This window comes from Melanotaenia boesemani, chromosome 4 (genome assembly GCF_017639745.1).
Source record: "Melanotaenia boesemani isolate fMelBoe1 chromosome 4, fMelBoe1.pri, whole genome shotgun sequence".
Classification (NCBI taxonomy): Eukaryota; Metazoa; Chordata; class Actinopteri; order Atheriniformes; family Melanotaeniidae; genus Melanotaenia; species Melanotaenia boesemani.
In genome coordinates this window covers 39,562,396-39,583,922 of record NC_055685.1, presented here as the reverse complement: position 1 = coordinate 39,583,922, position 21,527 = coordinate 39,562,396, and the positions used below count along the sequence as shown (strand labels likewise).

Below are 21,527 nucleotides of genomic sequence, written 5' to 3'. Positions count from 1 at the left end.
ACCAGAAGAAGAAAGCAGAATTTATTACTAACAGAACTTTGTAGAAATAACACACAGATCAACAGTGACCAAACCTTTTCTCATCTCATCATTCTCTCAAGTCTTGGCTTTCAGGAGAAAAATATTGTTATTGAAACAAACACACAACAGAAACTATTTCCATGTTTCCACTTTTTCCTCATTTCCAGTTATTCCTGCTACTATTTACCTGCTATCCTCACTAAACCAACTCCAGCTTATAATGAATTCTAATTAATAACATATTTATACTTTTTTCTATCAATTTTATTATTTATTCATTTCCCCTACCCCTCAGTCCAATGCAGGGAAGCTGGGGCCTATCCCAGCAATCAGCAGGTGAGAGGCAGGTACACCTGGACAGGTGGCCAGTCCATCGCAGGGCCAACATAAAGAGACAACTCCTGCTCGGGAGAATTGAGACCAGTCAACCTACAAAGTCTTTGTATGGTGGGAGGAAGCCGAAGAACCTGGAGTGAACCCAGGCATATACTCCACACAGAAAGGCCGCTGTTCCAGCCGAGGATCGAACCAGTGACCTAGCTGTGAGGCCACAGTGCTAACTGCTACACCACCGTGCAGCCTTCAGTTTTATTATGTAATGGAAGTTAAAGGATTAAATGAACATGCTCCCATCATGCTGAGTTTCCATTCACAGTGACTGATAGATGAGAGGGTTTATTGTTTTCTGAAAATTTTAGTACCTGACGAAGAAAACCACAGCTCTACATCTCTTCCTGCTACAGCCAGTCCTCCCTGGTCTCCGGGGGCTCTGCTTGGGCCTTCCTGGGTGGTCCCCTGCCTGGGTTTCATGCTGCTGCTACTTGGCCTGGTCTTGGAGGGGGTGCGGTTGCATTTTCACAGCTGGTTGTCTGGTTTCGTATGTTTTTCAGTCCTCTTTTAATCCTCCTGTTAGATCCGGGCGCATTACAGAACTTTAGCCATATTCCCAGCAATGCGTAACAGAAGTCACCAGACAGACCTACCGAGTTTGTAGCATGTAAACAAACAGAAAAAACATGGTGACAATAAAGGAGGTTAGCATTTGGTCAATTTTGAGATCACGGTTTAAAGAACAGCAGCAGCGCCATCGCAGACGTTACGTACGGCCCGAAACTTAACGGCAGGCCACTCTCGTCCTTTTTCTTCTCCAGCGTTTCATGTTGCCCCACCGTCGCGCAAAGTACATAAGAACCATGATAATCACACATGTGCATAATTAAAAGCAAATATATTTTTGCCCTTAGCGTTAGCTGCTAATGCGGGAGCTAATAAGCTGCTAAAAGTTAAAGTTTTACTGCGTTTATAGTCCGACTTCCTTCCGACAGAAGCGCCAGGTTTTTGCGCATGCTCAGATGTAAAAGATTAAATCAGATCTACGGGTCTACATGCAGGAACACAGTCTCATTTCTTATAATCAGATTATGCTGTCTACATAATGACTGGAATAATCTGATTACTCCAGAAATCAGATTTTTGGTGTTTACAGATTCAGGTCTCCATGACAATGAAATCTCCATATTCCCCCTCACAAACAGCTGAGCGGTCATGTGATCAGTCATGTGAACGACTGGATCAGAACTGCTTAGAAACCGTTCCACCTTCATGAGCATCATTTTCAGAGTAAAGAAAGGAGAGCAGAAAAACCTGTTTGGTGTCATAAAAGTTTTTATGAATTTCACTTTTCGACCAACGTTTTCTTTGAAATGAGAACAGAAATGACTTCCTTCAGTCTGCAGGGACAAAAACAACACAGGGACGAGATCTTATCAAACATCTCCTTCATTCTTTTAATAGTAGACATTGTGCCACAAAAATGTCACGTCCGCAGCCACCAATCACGTGCTGAGATTTCTAATTCCACCTACGTTTCATGTCATTCGCTTCAACTGCTTCTCTGCACGATCTGAAATCACTTCTTACATTTATGTATAAATATATACAGTTTATATTCATCGTGAGCCGGATGGTGGCGACGCCCCCGGACGCAGCACACGGAACCAGCAGAGCGCACACACATATTTACACCAACAGGAATGTGGAGCCAAGGCCTGAATGTGGTGGATCTCCTGCCGTGAAGGCACGTGGACTGTGGGTGGGATGGAGCGAAGGAGCGCGTGATGAGCTGGAGCGTGCACGCTGCTGGTTTGAGCGTGTGCGTCATGGGAGGCGGCGTTGGCCGGAGGTCGTGCTGCTCTGCGCGGCGGCGAAGAGCAGCACGACGTCGCCAACAGCAGCTCGTTTACGTCACACACGGTTAAAAACTGTTTACATGTGTTTCTCCAGAATGAGTGTGAATCAAAGAGGCCGGGGTGGGGGGGTTACCATCCTATTGCTGACTCATGGGGGGTCTGTGGTGTTGGATCTGCACACACAGTTACACGGCGATCTGCTCAGTCTTCCTCCGGCCTTCCTTCCTGTGGAGCATGGTAACATTGGGCTGGGTCATGGGCTGGGGGGGGCGGGGCAGGGGGGCTTGGCTGTTTTGGGCTCTCAGCAGCAGCCTCCAGACGAGGTGTTGACCGGCTTGCTCTGGATCTTGACGTTGGACTTCTCAGAGGCGCCGGCCGTGGCCCCGGGGCCCATCCTCTTCTTGATCTCGGCCGCCATGGTCATGAAGGCCTGCTCCACGTTGGTGGCACTCTTGGCGCTGGTCTCCAGGAACGGGATCCCCAGGTTGTCTGCAAACTCCTGGGGAGGGAAGAGAGGACGTGTCATGGAAGTTCAGCTGACCTGAACAGCACCAGGCTCATCACTGCTAGCTTAGTCCTGAGGTAACAACGCTTTATTACTTTAAGTTCTAAAAAAGTTATTAACTTGTTATACCACATTATTTACTATTAACAGTATAAACTCCTAACTAGATTCATCATTAACCTCGTTTTCCATAATTATTAACTTTTATCTTAATTAGTAGCAGCTATAACCTGCTGTTAAGCATTATTAAATGTACTACCTGTTATTAACTATACTGGTCGTTAATAACTGCTAAGACAGATTTAATAACTAATAATAACATAATAGCTTTTATGCCAGAAATGATTAATGTATTAATAATTAACTTGCAGTTAACTTATTAACCATTATTACTAGGGCCCGACCAATTAATCAGCAGGCCAATTAATTCGCCTGATATTAGCCCTTTTCAAAATGGCTAACATCCGCCGTTGTTTTGCCAATTACACACCAATTTATTCTTAATTTCTCATAAAACAGTAAATGCTGTTACGTGTCGGGAGTCTGCAGAATGATGTCCTTGCGGTGTTTGTCCACTAGATGGAGCTCTGACTCCATTCAATCCCACCATCATCCCCCTGTCTTTCAGCAGCGGTAGCTAGTAGCTACATCCAGGTTACATTACAGCAGTGGGCTGAGTGGAGCTTCCCGACAGGTAAGTTTATAATAATGTGAAATTAATGACTCGGCATGTCTCCAGTTTCAGTTTAACTGGTTACCATGTGTAATGACGAGTGACGCGTGCTTCATTGTGTCGATTAGCTTTTTATTTACGCTGCATTGCTAAAGTTGTGCTAAATTAGCTTAAGGTGCTCCCCATTGTAATGTTTTGGCTAACTGCTATAAGTGGAACTTTTATTTTGAAGTGTGAAGCACCGGAACAGGATGTAAAATGTTAGAGCATTGCAACGTTGACTTGTTGCCGTAATAGCACGTCAAAAACCGGCTGATGTCGGCAGTTCACACATATCATGAGGTTAAATTATTACCAAAAAACGGCCAGTCGTAACACCCGTCTATGTTAGCAATAACATCGCTGATATCCCAACCTAGCATAGCATTAGCTAAGTAGCCAGTAACTGCAGAAATAGCGTAAGTGTGTAAAATATCTGAGTACAGAACAAGTGTCATCACTACGTCAGCTGCAGGTTGAGGCGTATTTTAGGAGGAGTGATGTGGATGCAGAGGGGAGGAGTTTTATTCACTGCAGCACCGAAAACTTTATTAACATTACAGCCTGTCTTCACCACGTCATGATGTCATGTCTTAGTTTTACTTTGTCAGAAAATACTAGCGTGAGCGGCTGTAACAGCGACTCTAGGTGTGTCCCAGTTCAGGGTCAGCAAACTTCAAAGTGCGCAGACTACGTAGGCTACAGAGCGTCCTCCGTAGGCTACACACTTTGAAGTTTGCTTAATGTTGGTAAAATGAGACAGCCCACCTAGTCAACAAGAGTTTCCCATAGCAACAACACAGGACGCTGAATCACTTAAACCTCTGAAATTACTCATAGGACATTTCAGAGGACGCTGAACAAGGAGCGGCAACACCGACAGTAAAAAAAAAAAAAAAACACGGTTTGAGGCTCTGTTGTTTTCCAGCCGGTACACACTTCATTAACCCCTTAAAAGCCCATGAATATCAAATATTATTATATTATTATCATTTTAATGTCACCATTTAACAAACATGCTTTAAATGTACTTGGTTTTGTAACGTTTATACTAAAGTGTAGTTAAAAAAAGCATACTTTTTTTAAATAAAACTATTTAAAATTAATAGGACTTCTGAGCTTGGTTGCTGATTCGCCACCGTCTTGTGCGCAATGAATTGTGGGAGAAAAGAGGCTGTGAAGGATGCATCACCAGCAGCCTTCGTTTGGGGCTAAATGAAGTGCGGACTTGAAGGGTGGATTCGAAAGCTCCTTTTAAATTTCGTTGAATTGGGACGTACTTCACGCACCGCGATGACGTATATGGCCGAGAAATCGCAGACCCTGAACTGGTCTGCGTGCAGACCCTGAACTGGGACACACCTTCTATGTGTTAGTTAGTGCCAGACCATGGTGACCATAATATATAAAATACAACTCTATAAAGGAGGACATCTTTTTGACATTTGAGAAAAGCATATCTGGTTTTTATTTTGGTTCATATATGATATATGCCATGATATATTTCATGACAAAGAAAATATTGGCGTAAAGAAAATGTAATTTAGTATTAAAGGGCATCAGAAGGCTGCATAATGTTTAGCTACCTTCACTCATGCTGGTTATATAAGGCGAACACCTCATACATATTTTTCTACCTGTAGTTTAACTTACTTCTAATTTACATCAGCAAGAAGTACAAAAGAAGATATATTTACTTAATTCATCATTCATTTATACGATTCATTTATAGACTGACTGTAAGGTTATATATTTTAACTTCCCAGCTATTTAATGCTTTGTTACATGTTTTTGGAAATTCTCCTGTTCTAAAGTTAAACATATGACGACAAAATATTGTGAAACAGTAAAATGTTCTGCCTGAAATTCAGATTTTTGTTGGTGGATGGATGATGGATGGATGGATGGATGGATGGATGGATGGGTGAGTGGGTGGATGGAGGGTGGGTGGGTGGATGGATGGATGGATGGATGGATGGATGGATGGGTGGATGGATGGGTGGATGGATGATGGGTGGGTGGATGGATGGGTGGATGCAGAGCGACCTTCCTACCTTGGCGGTGGTGTAGTCCACGACCTTCTTCGTTGTCAGGTCGCACTTGTTGCCGACTAGCAGCTTGTTGACGTTCTCGCTGGCATAGCGGTCGATCTCCTGAAGCCACTGCTTGACGTTGTTGAAGGATTCCTGAGGACAAGACCACAAAGAAGAAGATGGAGGTCTTTACTGTCATTGCGCATGATGTTACAATGAAATTCGGAGAACCAGTCCTACAAGTGGCCTAAAAAATAGCAGAGCCAGTAATCTGGAAGCACCCAGAGAAGCAGCTGAAGTACCAGCTTCTGCCAGCAGGTGTCAGTTTAACCTCATCAACCAGACCATTGAGACTGGTTAAAATAAAACAGTCACGGGGCTTCAAGTAAAAACATCCAGAGCCTGAACGTTTTTCTGGGGAGCGGCAGTGCAGGGATCTGATGCAAACACACTACAGGTAAACAACTTGTGGCGTTGTGCTTGGCAGGGCTTAAGATGAGCTACAGTTTAAATGTGAATTTTACAAAGTAAAGGGAATAATAATATAAGGACATGTTAAACTCAGTCAGGCTAAATAATTTAAATTATTCATTTAGCAATAATTTAATTTAGTAAAAAAAAAAAAACAGTTACAGAGCAACGGTGGACTTTAATAACATTTTAATTTTAAATTACAACATTTCCATCGTTTTTGTTCAAAACAATATGAAATTCTGTTATAAAAAATACAAAATAAATGCAGTTTAATACACTAAACTACAAGTCACGTGACAGTATGTGTAAATTAACAGAGAAATGCTTTAACGGATTTATTAACTGCAGATGAAGACGTGCTGTAACCAGAAACGATGTCCAGGCTTGTTGCTGCTTCACTGTTTAGGTTTCATGTTTGTCTCATGCTTGTTTATTGAAAGTGTGTAAAGTCCAGTAAAGACATGGTGTGTGTGTTGATTTACAAAGTTTAATTTCCACTGATGTTCATGACTTATTTTATTTAGTAGAGGACAGTTCTCGTTAATGAAATGCAGAATCTACATTAAAGTGGTCTGATATCAATCAAGAGTTAAACTGTGCACATTACTGGCTGAGTAGCACCTTACACACACACACACACACACACACATACACACACACACACACACACACACACACACACACACCTCTTATTCTTTTAAGGTGGAATTTGGTCTCAGAATAATCGCTTCAATAGCTGATCATGGGCTGTTTAGTGCATAACAAACTCCTGAAATATTTATAGAAGATTTATTGTTGTACTAAATCTCTTTTTCTGAGACCACACACACTATGTTTAATGTAATAAATAAATAAATAAATAAATAAATAAAATGAAACTATGATGAAAAACCAACCCAATATAGTACCCAAAAGCTTATAAATTTAGTGTTAGAACAAAATGTATTACAATATTGGTTATTGTTGGGTGTCAACTTAAACTTGATTGTATTTTACTTTGAAAAGCTCCGTAATGTGAAGCAGTTAAAAGGAAGAAACAGGCTGGTAAAAACAAAACACACCGAAAGAAAAATGATATTTTAGGAAGGAAAAACCATTTCAGGGCCAAATGTAACGTTTTATTGACAAAGATACTTTTTGTTTTACTGACAAACCACTAAATTCCACGTTAACGGCGTTAGCGACCACCCGGAGACGACGTTCAGGCTACAGCTGAACCCGGCGGAGAAAACGAAGTGTGGAATATTCTCACTATTTGCTGAACACTGAAAACATGCAGCAGCAAGTTCTGCTTATTTTCCAAGATGAATACGTGTAATTTCCGACTTTAACGTTGTTCATTGTTCAACTCGTTTTCTGCAATTCAGAGTCTGAACCACAAAGTTTTTTTTCCTGAATCATAGTGAAAAGCCGGAGATCCGGCACGGTGCCGGAATACTCTGAACAAATCTGAATAAAATCCTTCCTGCAGAACAAATGTTCACCACATCACTGAAAAGTTTCCAGCCATCAGCTGGGGCTTCCTGAGTGTTGCATTGTGGGTAACCTGGCGGTTTTGCTCAGTCATCATGAGTAATGAGTATTTTCTGTATTTTTTTGGCCCACCTGATCCGTCACGTCGTACACCACGATGATGCCGTGAGCTCCTCGGTAGTAACTGGACGTGATGGTGCGGAACCGCTCCTGACCGGCCGTGTCCCACTGAGGAGGCAAATCAGAGCTCAGTAAACCCAAACATCACAGACTCCGCCCACACCAGCGGCTCATGGGCACCGTCTGGACTTACGATCTGCAGTTTTATGGTCTTCCCGTCCAGCTCGATGGTCCTGATCTTGAAATCCACACCGATGGTGCTGATGTAGCTCTCTGTGTACGTGTCATCCTGAGGTGGAACAGACAGGTGAGTGCGATACCTGCAGGTGACAGGCTGCCGACACGTGAAGCTGTTCTGTAACTTACTGCGAACCGGAGGAGGAGACAAGACTTTCCGACACCAGAGTCCCCGATCAGCAGCAGCTTGAATAAGTAGTCACTGTGGAGACACGCAGAGCTCATTTTACTGATAACTACTGATACACACACACATACATAAATATATACACATACATATACAAAAAATATTTAATTACTGTAATTATTAAACCATCTGTTTTTATAATACTAATTAATCATAAACCCGATAATAACAATAATAATAATAATTTATAAAGCCCTTTATTTGGACTGAATCCATTATTTATTCCCTCTATAGAGCTTTTAGTAAGAAGTTATTAACCTTCAGAAAGATTTATGAAGCAGTAGAGGAATATTAATGAGATAAAATTGATCCAGGTTTCTAAACGACAGTTTTCTTCATGTGTGAAACAAATGTCAGCAATGATCTGCTATCGTCCTGCTCTCCAGTTTACTTCATTTCCTTTATGACTTTAAATCAGGCACCTCCCACTCTGAGACCCCACCCCTCACACAAGAGGAGGAATGAGTAGTTCTGGGATCCCAGGGACCAGCTGGGACTGGGAATGTCAGGATAAGGACACTACGCCCTGGTCACCAGCTGGACCTCAGTGAGGGGATCCTCAGTAAGATATATGCCAGCATTGCTGCTTGGTGTCTGATGTCAGAACAGATTTAATGCTGAGAGCTGCTCGGCGCCCCCTGCAGACGGAGCTTCAGTACTACAGTGTTGCTGCACAGCGGAGCGCCATCTTCATGGAATTCTAGGGAATTCTAGGTTGATCTAAAACTTAAACCGTTATATCAGGGGAACGCCCAGGACTCCAGACTAACTTTTTTTAGAGGAGCACGGTGGTCCCTAACTTAAAGTTTTAGGGGTACAAACAGAAAATTTAGGGGCGCACACTGAAATCTCCTTGCATGGCAAATATTCACATTTCCTCTCATTTTCACTGTATTAGTGATAAAAACAACCTATAAATTCAGAAATCAAAGTGTTTATAATTCACATTTTTTGTGCAGCAGTTGACATAAAAAACGTCTTACTCGCTGCACTAATACAAAAGAAGTAAACACAGAACTTATCAATCAAAAATCAAATAAAATCAGATTTGATTTGATTTTCACTTTGTAATTGAAGCAGAACGGCATCTTTGTCCCCATCATCCCCCACAGGACATGGTACGACTGGTCCATGTAGTTCCTGGTAATAAACAGCTTCAGGGCCTGATGCTCCTCCAGCCGCTGTTCCCACTCCTCAGTAAGAACAGCAGCTATTGGCTGTCCTACAAGTCGCTAAGCAGCATCATCAGCCTGGTACATAAAGCTGTAATGGATGCTGCCATAAAGAGGGCCGTAGTGGGAAAGACAGAAAATGATAAAAAGACAACCTAAAAATGTTTAGAACAAAGAATAAATAAATAAAATAATAATTGTGTCAATATTTTCTCTATTTTTTAATTCCGTTTTTAAGTGTATTTTGTTTTTTAATTAGGAGTCTGGAACTTTTTAAATATTTCCTCCACACTCTTCATTAACAGACGTTACTGTGACGGTAAACCAGCAGGATCCTCCAGCAGCAGCTTCTACGTTTCATTTCCAGCCTGGTCATGAAACAGAGCTGAACGTCGTCTGAATGCAGCTGCTGCTGCTGCGAGAAGACCAAGCCTCGTATGAGAGGGTCTGCACAGCACCGCTCCTCGTTGGGAAGATAAACTCCCTTCATTCACCTCCGTCTCCAAAAGTCTCCAGTAACACCAGAAAAACTCGCTAGAGGGTCTGAAAACTCGCTAAATACAACCACAAAGTCGCTACGCTGGCTACACTGAGGAATAATAAATTCCCCCAAAGACCCGCCTCTTTCCACACATTAGCCAATAACAGTGCTCGTTTGTCCCCGCCCACACACACACATTGGCTGTCGTCTTCTTCGTTGGTGTTCGTCTCCATTTCTCGTATTAAAGTTAGTTTGAGTCAAACCAGCAGCTGATTTGTTTTTACTGTGAACTACGGGGCTGAAGAGGGAACAGAAGTTTGTTAGAACTAAATAAATTAAATTATAACTCCTACAAGAAAAACACCGAACATAACCTCGGCGTTGTAGAGCAGATGAAACATTCACTCAAACCGTCTCAGAGACCGTTTGGTCGCAGTCTGGAGCCCTGCAGGTTAACCAGGAGCAGCTGGACCAGGTAGCCTCCCTGCCCCCCTCCCAGAAAGAGAAGCCTCAACCAGGCCGAGCAGCATGAGGAGGGAACCTGAGTCCCTGACACACTGTCCGTTACACACACTCACAGAAACAGACCTACACACACACACAACCTTGAAAAGCTGAATTTGAGAGGCTTAAATTAATTTCTGTTTCCAGCAGGTTCTGTAGGTTTAGCAAAGAAAAGAAAAGCACATCATCGTCCAGCTGATAGACCAGTGTGTAAACCAGCTGCTGGCTCTGTGTTCTAACAGACTCGTTCACGTTCAGAGTGTAAAATATCCACTTTATCATGTCCACTTTAACATGTGAGCTTCTGTTAACCAGCTGCAGTGATTTGTACTCTTTCGTATTCTTTCCATAACCTGCGTGTCTTCGCCATCTTGGCCTGCTTTAGGGCTACTCTGCCTGAATAAAATACCCCTAAATTTCATTAATTTGTCAAGTTTATCAGGAAAAATCCACATATCGGCCGATATTTTAATCTATCGCTTAATGCTTGTAAACTAGCTAGACAACAAGCTGCACACGCCTTGACTTCAAGCTTCTTCCGGATGTGCAGGAGAGCTAAAATGATGTAAAATGAATGTATGAATAGATATAGCAGCATAAAGGTCGACCAGAAGAAGAAAGCAGAATTTATTACTAACAGAACTTTGTAGAAATAACACACAGATCAACAGTGACCAAACCTTTTCTCATCTCATCGTTCTCTCAAGTCTTGGCTTTCAGGAGAAAAAATATTGTTATTGAAACAAACACACAACAGAAACTATTTCCATGTTTCCACTTTTTCCTCATTTCCAGTTATTCCTGCTACTATTTACCTGCTATCCTCACTAAACCAACTCCAGCTCAGCTGCTTTGTGGCGCCACCGTGCATCAGAAACGTCTTCTTGGCTTTATTCCAGCCATAGAGGAGCATTATTTTTCTTCTTTTCACACACACATAGAACTTTCTGCTCACTGGTTGATCTTTGGCTGCTCCTGATTGGACGTTACCGTCAATCTAAACTCTCTGATTGGTGGAAAGTCTGACAGGAAGTGGCTTCATCATCATGTCCAGGTCTAAATAGAGGTCTCTTAGCAACATAGTAGTGATGGTGATGTTTTTATGGTGAAATGTGATAAATAATGCTGTTATCATGGATCATTGTGGATTTACCAGATAGAGTCTCTGAATAAAACTACATTTAGTGGCTGGATTGTAAACCTCCTGGATGGGATAGAAATGCCTGGAAATCTTCTGTAGATCAGCTAAAGGGTAAAATATCCATCACATTTACCCCACAGAGCTACACACCACCGCTCCTGGTGGTGGAGGAGGTGGAGCTCAGAGACCTGCTGGAGGTTTGAGGGTTACATCAGGTGAAATTACTTCATTATGTGCTTGCAGATACAAATTACCTTGTATTTTAAGTACCAAAAAGATTAATTAGAAATGAACATCTGACTTGTCTAAGAACAGTTTCGTGGAAATAAATAAATTCACTAGTGACAGAACTTTTTGTTTTAGAAACTTAGATGCTGATTTGTTGTATGTCCTATATCGTTCCAGCCAGATACATATATTAGAAATATTCAAATACCTAATCATTTTAATTTATCTCATAATATTTGTACAAATCATGGCTTTGTTTTTTAATGGTTAATGAAAAACAGATACTCAGATTAACCTTTATTTGTTCCGAAACCTCTTTATTGTTCTTATTTACATTTATTCACTAACTTATAAAACGTCTCAGTCTATTTTTCACCTACGTTTGTTTAATCTTTTATGTTTGGTCCAGATGTTCTTACACAGACTGGAGTTTTGGTTTCTTATCCTGCACAGACAGAACCTTGTTGGTTCTGTGGTTAACACCGGGTCTCGAGACACTTTTTCTTTATTTATCTAGACTTTTTAAAGCGTCAATAATCGTTGAATCACTGGATAAAGAATGATCCATGACAGAGCTACTCTTTGGTTGAAGTCACGCAGTGAAGTTACAGTTATTACCAAACCAACTTCCTTTTTGCAGGGTTCAGTCACGGCCCGGCCCGACTCGGCCCACAACAACTCGGTTTGGCTTGTGTTTTCACCCAAAAGCTGCAGTCTGTCAGCAGAACTGAGCCCGTGTGTCGGTAACGCAAAGTAACCACCAACTGTCAGTATAACTAAACCAGCTAAATAACCAAACCGTCAGAGTAGCTGCTAATTGTTAGCATGCTAGCTGCTAGTTCTAGTTAGCTAAAGTGAGCTGACAAACATAGCGAACAAAACGAGGGCAATTCTCTCATTTCCTCGACGTTTTGTTGATCGGAATATGTTGACTGAAGTGGGTTTGGTGAGGATATCGGTCTCGGCAGATGCTGCGTACAGCTCTGTAACCGAGCACCGACGACAAAGCAGCTGACATTCATTTTGTATTCAGCCTGCCGGTCCGCCCGGCTAGCTGACGTTAGCTTAGCAGCATCTCCCCGGCAGAACTGACAGTTCAACCGGACCTGTCATAATCCACACCGAAATGGTACTTACTATTCAGGATTCATGGCTGACTACTGGATGTAATCTATCGTTGCTGTGAATGCTGCTGAAGGTTGTCACCGATGAATCTTTAACTGGCCTCAGAGTCAAGAAAAGACACCGTGAGTTTTTTTTGTTTTTTGGTTTTTTTTTTTCGCCAAGAACAGGCTAAACTGGTTGTCGCAGCCAGAACAGTGTAATCGAATCAAATATGGCTGTCTGACTACAAGCTACCCGGAAATGACAGGCTATGGGAATCATGGGTAATGTAGTTTGAATGAACAAATAAAGAAACTATATACAAAAGAAAATAACCATAAACAAATAAATAAATATTAATAATTATAATTATTGTTATTATTGCATCATCAAATGATAATATAAAGCGGTTTGAAAAAGGAGTCGGAAGAAGTATACACTGTTCTTGGATATCCCACCCCCTTTTACTCATTATGGTTTATATATATCTATGTACTATGTAATATCCATATACCACATTATTATCAAAATTAATATGTATACAGCCTAAATATCTATATCAATAAACATTTGCTACATCCAATATATATATATATGATTTTTTATACCTCTTTTAAATATATTTGTTTGTGATTTGCTTTATGTTTTGTTCCAGACTGTTCCGAAGTGTCACCCCATAGCATGATGTGCACATACTTTTCATTGTTGTTCTTACTTTTTGTTTTTTTTAAAATTGCTCTCTCCGCTCAGATTATAGCCTCCTTCCCTTTCTGTGAACATTCTATGGACATTTTTTGTAATCGATTATTTCATGCTTTGTACATTATTTACTCTGTTTTAATTTGGACCAAGTCCATAAATTTCAATGTGCATGCTTTTATAAAAAGTGGGTTTGTTTGTTTTCTGTATCCTTCTTTATTTGTTGTCCTTATTGCAATAATATGAGACTAAATATATTTTTTTGAATATTTATTGTGACATAAAGTTTTCTTATTTTAATGCTGACCATTCAGTTTTTGATGTAGTACTTTAAGAGCTGAATGCAGCTTCTCCATGTCTGGTTCTGACTCTGGAACTGATAAGAACCTGGATCCAGATGACCTGAGGGTTCTGGTAGGTTCATACTGGGTCAAGAGGTCTCTGATGTATGTTGGTCCTAAACCATTCAGAGCTTTCTAGACCAGCAGCAGAACTTTAAAGTCTATCCTCTGACAGACCGGCAGCCAGTGTAAAGACCTCAGAGCTGGACTGATGTGGTCCACTTTCTTGGTCTTAGTGAGGACTGGAGCAGCAGAGTTCTGGATCAGCTGCAGGTGTCTGACTGATGTTTTAGGTAGAACCTGTAAAAACACTGTTACAATAATCAAGCCGACTAAAGATGGAAGCTGGACTAGTTTTTCCAGGTCCTGCTGACACATCAGATCTTTTACCCTTGATATGTCCTTAAGCTGATAGTAGACTGACGTTGTGGTTCCCTTCATGTGTTTCCCAAAGTTTAGGTTTAGGTTACACCCAGATTTCTGGCCTGGTTGGTGGTTTTTAAGTCTAAGTCCATCACTAGACCCAGATTTCTGGTCTGGTTGGTCGTATTTAGGTCTGAGTCCATCACTAGACCCAGATTTCTGGCCCGGTTTGTTGGTTTTTAGGTCCGAGTCCAGCACTAGACCCAGATTTCTGGCCCGGTTGGTGGTTTTTTAGGTCCGAGTCCATCACTAGACCCAGATTTCTGGTCTGGTTGGTCGTATTTAGGTCTGAGTCCATCACTAGACCCAGATTTCTGGCCCGGTTGGTGGTTTTTAGGTCCGAGTCCATCACTAGACCCAGATTTCTGGCCCGGTTGGTGGTTTTTAGGTCCGAGTCCATCACTAGACCCAGATTTCTGGCCCGGTTGGTGGTTTTTTAGGTCCAAGTCCATCACTAGACCCAGATTTCTGGTCTGGTTGGTCGTATTTAGGTCTGAGTCCATCACTAGACCCAGACTTCTGGCCCGGTTGGTGGTTTTTAGGTCCGAGTCCATCACTAGACCCAGATTTCTGGCCCGGTTGGTGGTTTTTAGGTCCGAGTCCATCACTAGACCCAGATTTCTGGCCCGGTTGGTGGTTTTTAGGTCCGAGTCCATCACTAGACCCAGATTTCTGGTCTGGTTGGTCGTATTTAGGTCTGAGTCCATCATTAGACCCAGATTTCTGGACTGGTTGGTGGTTTTTAGGTCCGAGTCCATCACTAGACCCAGATTTCTGGTCTGGTTTGTGGTTTTTAGGTCTGAGTCCATCACAAGACCCAGATTTCTGGTCTGGTTGGTGGTTTTTTATGTCCAGGCCCATCACTAGACCCAGATTTCTGGTCTGGTTGGTGGTTTTTTATGTCCAGGCCCATCACTAGACCCAGATTTCTGTTCTGGTTTGTGGTTTTTAGGTCTGAGTCCATCACAAGACCCAGATTTCTGGCCTGGTTGGTGGTTTTTAGGTCCAGGCCCATCACTAGACCCAGATTTCGGACCTGATTGGTGGTTTTTAGGTGTATAGACTGAAGTTCTGTGGTGACATTTAATCGTTTCTCTTTGGCTCCAAAAACCATCAACTCAGTTTAGTTTTTGTTTAACTGCAGAAAGTTCAGACACATCCAGTCATTAATCTCAATACATTTACCAAGAGCCTGTACAGGGCCTCAGTCTCCTGGTGACATTGTAATGTATACCTGTGTGTCATCTGCGTAGCTATGGTAACTAATGTTGTTCTTTATGACCTGTGCCAGTGGGAGCATGTAGATGTTAAACAAAAGAGGCCCCAGGATGGAACCTTGGGGAGCTCCACATGTAATTCTTGTCTGCTCAGATGTAAAATTACCTATTGACACAAAGTACTTCCTGTTCTCTAAATAAGATTTAAACCAGTGTAGCACCAGCAAGGCCACCCAGTTCTCCAGTCGGGAGTAATATATTGTGGTCGACTGAATCAAATGCAGCACTGAGGTCCAGTAAGACTAAGACTGACATTTTTCCATTGTCTGTATACAAACATATGTCATTAATGACTTTGGTCAGAGCATCTTGGTGCTGTGGTGCTGTCTAAAACCTGACTGGAAGACATGGTAGCCATTGTTTTGTGTTAAAAAGTCGTTTAGTTGATGAAAAACAATTTTTTATGATCTTACTGAGAAACAGAAGATCTGCGATCGGTCTGTAGTTGCTCATTTGTGTCTAGATTGTCCACACCTAACTAAAGACCAGTTCACAATCTGGACCAGATCTGGCTCCAAAGTCTTTGAGACCTGTGTCATGGTGGTTAAACTGGTTTTCATGGACCAGTATGTCTCCTGAACCTGCTGCTGATGAACCAACTGTTGGTCTGATATTCTGGGTCTTGTCTGTGAAGAATTTGGCGAACTCATTGCAGCCTTGGTGGAATAAAGTTCAGGTGCTACTGACACAGGAGGGTTTGTTATCCTGTCCACAGCAGCGAATAAGACCCGAGCTTCATGACAGTTTCTGCTAATAGTGTCAGAGAAATAGGACTTCCTGCATTCCACAGGTGTAGATTTTAAGAGTGAAGTTTCTCTTTATGTAATAATGAACCTGTAGATTTGTTTTCCTCCATCTACGCTCAACTTTCTGACACTCTTCTTCCATTTTTCACCAGTGTGGAATTTCTCCACGGAGACTTTTTCCTTCCAGAGACCATCTTCACCTTAACAGGAGCAATAGCCTATTAATATCCAAGTACTCCACTGCGTGGCTGGCCAGAAAAGGTCTAAAAGAAGAAAAAATAATGACATGGCCTCCTTGTTCACCTGATCTTAACCCCATAGAGAACCTGTGGTCCCTCATCAAATATGAGATCTACAGGGAGGGAAAACAGTACACCTCTCTGAACAGGGTCTGGGAGGCTGTGGTTGCTGCTGCACGCAATGTTGATCGTGAACAGATCAAGACACTGACAGAATCTATGGATGGCAGGCTTTTGAGTGTCCTCACAAAGAAAGGTGGTTATATTGGTCACTGACTTGTTTTTGTTTTGTTTTTGAATGCCAGAAATGTATATTTGTAAATTTTGAGTTGTTATATTGGTTTCCCTGGTGAAAATAAATAAGTGAAATGGGTATATATTTGGTTTTTGTTAAGTTGCCTAATAATTATGTACAGTAATAGTCACCTGTACACAGATATCCTCCTAAGATACTAAAACTAAAAAAGCCCCACTCCAACTTCCAAACATATTCAGCTTTGATATTTGAGTCTTTTGTGTTCATTGCGAACATAGTTGTTGTTCTATAATAAAATTAATCCTCAAAAATACAACTTGCCTAATAATTCTGCACACACTGTATGTGCTGAGTCAGCCCAACATTGTCTAGACTGTGACTCAGATCTTTGGTTCCTCTGTCCTGAGGGTTGTCTACATGGATGTTAACAGGAGGACTTTTGTTCCCAGGGCCTTATACCTCCTCAACTCTACTTTTTCCCCAACCCTCACTGCATCATAACCCACCCATTCACCATCTAAGGCCCCTAATTCCCTCATCCACACACCTTCATCCTCCATAACAATGATGGACCTGAACTGGCTACCTTTACAGACTGTTATCATGTCAACTCATCCTGCTCCACACTCAACACACTGCTATTTGCACAGCTGGTATTCCCATATCATTAGCGCCCTAGCAAAATAGCCAAAGTTATATTTTGTCTAAATTGTGATGTCTTACTACTCTCCTAATATTACTGATTGACTGCATAATTTCCCTTTAAAATCTTTAAAAAATGACTGATGCAAATATGCTATGATGCTAACGACATGTATATACAGCCCACTTTTTCACATTTATTTATCCTAATTACTCCCTCACCACTACCATTTTGTTATTTGATTTGGTGTGTATAACTGCCTGTGTGTCTTTAATTGCCCCATTTAATTAAGGAGAATTTTTATATTATATTATAAATAACTAGAAGCTAAAAGAAATGGATAAAACTTGATCTTAGTGACTTGAGTCACTGAAGAAGAACTAATGCACTGCAACTTGTCACCACCAGGTGGTGCTGAAGTCCTTCATCCGCTAACAGTTGTGAATTGGCGGTGTGTAAATAAAGCTTAATTGAATTGAATAAATCAGATCTGTTTATTGTGCACAGACTTATAATTTACTGGAAACTTCTTACTGTAAACTGAACTCTAAAACTTTAAGACTTGTTTTATGAGGACTTCCATTAGGTCCCGTCCCCACATTATGAGAAAAACAACAGTGTGTGTTACTATCCAAGTGTTTTCCTTTAATGTCCAGATGATCATTTTGTCTTCATACACTGGTTTTACATCCATCATTTTAGAAACAATAAAAAAATAGAACTGAAAATGTACATAATACACCTCATACATATAGATTCATATATTCTGTTCTTTACATCAGTAAAAATGTGGCTCATGTATAAAAAGACAAACTAGTGAACAGAACCTTTACTTTTTTCTTCACAGTTATTCCATGAAATGATCGTCAGAGCAGGATGAAGAGGAGGCTTCAGGCACTTTCTTTCACCAGCTGATCTGTGCCAGCACAGGACGAACACACAAGGACGCACAGACACCTCAGCTCTCTCAAAACAGGTCATGCTGGACACGGTGGGACATTTCTGACTGCAAATGCAGGAATCAGGACGGGGCCGAGGTTCCACACGTTCATTGTGTTTTAATATCACTGATGAGCGGAAGCTGATTTTTATCAGAACACAGAAATAAATGTGAGAAAATGTGAAATAAAATATCTCCAGCAAAGAAATACAGCAGTTAAATCTCATGTTGATGAAGCTGAATATAAACCTCCAGCAGGTCTACCTGAGGTCAGTCTCCTCTACAGAAGTTTCCCAGCATTTCTATCCGTCCAGGAGGTTTACAATCCAGCCACTAAATGTAGTTTTATTCAGAGACTCTATCTGGTAAATCCACAATGATCCATGATAACAGCATTATTTATCACATTTCACCATAAAAACATCACCATCACTACTATGTTGCTAAGAGACCTCTATTTAGACCTGGACATGATGATGAAGCCACTTCCTGTCAGACTTTCCACCAATCAGAGAGCTTAGATTGACGGTAACGTCCAATCAGGAGCAGCCAAAGATCAACCAGTGAGCAGAAAGTTCTATGTGTGTGTGAAAAGAAGAAAAATAATGCTCCTCTATGGCTGGAATAAAGCCAAGAAGACGTTTCTGATGCACGGTGGCGCCACAAAGCAGCTGAGCTGGAGTTGGTTTAGTGAGGATAGCAGGTAAATAGTAGCAGGAATAACTGGAAATGAGGAAAAAGTGGAAACATGGAAATAGTTTCTGTTGTGTGTTTGTTTCAATAACAATATTTTTTCTCCTGAAAGCCAAGACTTGAGAGAACGATGAGATGAGAAAAGGTTTGGTCACTGTTGGTCTGTGTGTTATTTCTACAAAGTTCTGTTAGTAATAAATTCTGCTTTCTTCTTCTGGTCGGCCTTCATGCTGGTTAACTTGGTTTGTACTGGGATTAAAATCTCCAGCTGCTACAGACTGGTTTAAAAATTAAAAAATAAATGGACCACAAGCAGGTTCTTCACTGTTTTACAGCCATGTTCAGAGGAAAATACTCCCTGTGTCATTTCTGACATTTTTACACATCAGGACATCATAAAAACTCAGGATCAGGTTTTAAATTTAGATAAATACCAACTTAGATGAACAACACAGCACACATCAAGACTCCAATCCAGTATGAGAAAAAAGCAGCCAAACAGAAACACAACCTCCACAACCTTGACAACGAAATTCCATCTAAACCTGAACGAGAGGATAAAACCGCAGAGGCTAAATCATAAAATAAGCCAGCAATGTTTATTCGGCCTAGAATTTGCCTGGTTTCTAACCTCATGTTCATTCTCATCCTTGCTGTTACCAGAGGGGCTGCCTTAGTGAACCCAGACCGGAGAGAGATGCTGAATTTGTAGGATGAAACAAAATATGAACATGGAGACGATGGAGGAGGTCAGTGATTGGTTAAATTAGTCTGAGCAGACCAGTGGTTGACAAAACTGTCGAGATAAATCAGGTGTCTGATGTATGGTGGACAAAACACCCCATCTTTTTCTTTTCCACAAACTTTCCACATCTTCACAGCTACTCTTAAAATGATTTTGTTCTCTCTCTACCAAAGTGGACATGTTTGGTCCTTAAACGCCTCATTCCAAGTTCTCAGTGTGGTCCAGTCAGAGTCCAGACCTCATCCTGAATGAGATGCTGTGGTGGGACCTTCAGATGCTGCAGACCTTAAGGAGCTGAAGCAACAATGGAAGGAAGGGCGGAGCAAAATTCCTCCACAACCATGAAAAAGACTGATGACATCATCCAGAAAACCATCATCCACCTTCTTGCTGCTGGAGGAGCTTCTAGAAGCTGATGATCATCACTCTGAGTCTGACCTTGAGTTTCTCTTCAGGAAATTATGACATAATGAATTGTATGTCCTGATACATAAATCTGTAGAACTGAGGGAATACTTTCCTTTTCAAGCCTGTAATTTCTACTTCCCTTTCTGATCTGGTTTGTGTGGTTTGGTTTTATTAAAGGTGGCAGCAGAAACAGATTTCAGATCGATGAAACTCCTTTAGGAACCAGAGCTTCTGACAGCTGAGAAACATCCAGATACCATCTGCCGATACCACCTCTGATACCACCGGCTGATACCACCGCTGATACCACCAGCTGATACCACCGGCTGATACCACCAGCTGATACCACCGGCTGATACCATCTGCTGATACCATCTGCTGATACCACCGGCTGATACCACCGGCTGATACCATCTGCTGATACCACCGGCTGATACCACCGGGCTGATACCGCCTACCCTACCTACTATTACCATGACTGATACCACTGGGTCTCATCGAGTCTGCATGTAGCAAGCATAGCTTAGCATGAATATGGAAGCTAGCTAATGTATACACTATGTGTTTGCTTCATTATGAACAAAAAAAAAAGTCTGTTGTGCTGACACGTAGGATTCAGTGTGATGCCGTGACGACGCCTGTAAACAAACCATCATTATTAATCAGTTCTCATCTGACATGTTGATGACCCCAGCTCCATAAAAGTTGGGTCTCTGTAAAGAAAGCAGAATCTCATCAACCCATCTTTTCATTCATATCAGATGTTGAGACAGACATTTTATCATTTCATGGAAAAATATGAGCGGATTGTGACGGCAGCATCGCGTCTGTAAAAAGTTGGAAGGGATGTTTTGCAGTGTAGCATCCTCACTTTGTTTTTAACGGCTTCTTTTAACCAGCAGGTCGGTCCTCTTAACTTACGAGAGGCTGGCGTTCACCAGTCTAAGAGGAAAGATACGAATAATTTCACGGTGTATGAACACATCTGTAAATCTGACTGAAGATTTTCATGAAAACTTCTTAAATACAACTTGAGAAAAAAAGAACATTTGTACGATGTTGGTGAACGAGGACCGTTGTGAGAATCTTGTTTTCAGCATTTTCTTGAAAAATGGTCAAAAACAATTTAAAGAAATATGTAGGCGTATGATCTAATGCATTCAGATGCACCCATCACCTTGATCATTTTCCACTCATCCGATCCTTCTGATTGGCTGGTAACGTCAGGATTCTACCAGCCACATTGGCTGCTGTTCATTTAGAGCCCTGTGTTCATGTAATATATTCATATTCCAGGGTTGACCAGCTGCCAGGAAGCTTTAATGCCATACGTTTTCATATCTGATTCACAGTTTCTGAGACCTTTTGCATCATTTTATGGTAAAAGCCCAAAACTCTGTTGTACACAACCTGATACTTGTCTTCTGCCCCCTGGTGGACACCTTTGTACTACAATAATTTTGATATATATATATATATATATATATATGATGTACATATACAAAAAATATTTTGTTAATTGTTTTCACATTTTTT

General features: G+C 41.3%; 1 protein-coding gene across 2 annotated transcripts; it reads right to left on the bottom strand.

The window, feature by feature from the left end:
• Positions 1-1,668: 1,668 nt before the first annotated feature.
• LOC121638257 (ras-related protein ORAB-1) lies at positions 1,669-12,814 on the bottom strand. 2 transcript variants are annotated; one of them, XM_041982920.1, is made up of 6 exons: positions 12,615-12,814; positions 7,894-7,966; positions 7,721-7,816; positions 7,540-7,635; positions 5,482-5,613; positions 1,669-2,709 (listed from the first exon to the last, which is right to left on the bottom strand). In XM_041982920.1, the coding sequence occupies exons 1-6, from the start codon at positions 12,626-12,628 to the stop codon at positions 2,512-2,514; spliced, it is 609 nt and encodes a 202-aa protein (XP_041838854.1). In that variant the 5' UTR covers positions 12,629-12,814; the 3' UTR covers positions 1,669-2,511. The 2 variants fall into 2 exon arrangements, with proteins under 2 accessions (XP_041838854.1, XP_041838853.1); XM_041982919.1 differs by lacking the exon at positions 12,615-12,814 and having other exon boundaries at positions 7,894-8,004.
• Positions 12,815-21,527: the final 8,713 nt, after the last annotated feature.

Excerpts from the sequence above, each read along its gene's own strand:
- LOC121638257 (XM_041982919.1), bottom strand. The coding sequence starts at position 7,989 with ATGAGCTCTGCGTGTCTCCACAGTGACTACTTATTCAAGCTGCTGCTG. Across the intron at positions 7,817-7,893 it reads GTCTCCTCCTCCGGTTCGCA|GATGACACGTACACAGAGAG; the intron begins GTAAGTTACAGA and ends GTTCCACCTCAG. Across the intron at positions 7,636-7,720 it reads AGACCATAAAACTGCAGATC|TGGGACACGGCCGGTCAGGA; the intron begins GTAAGTCCAGAC and ends TTGCCTCCTCAG.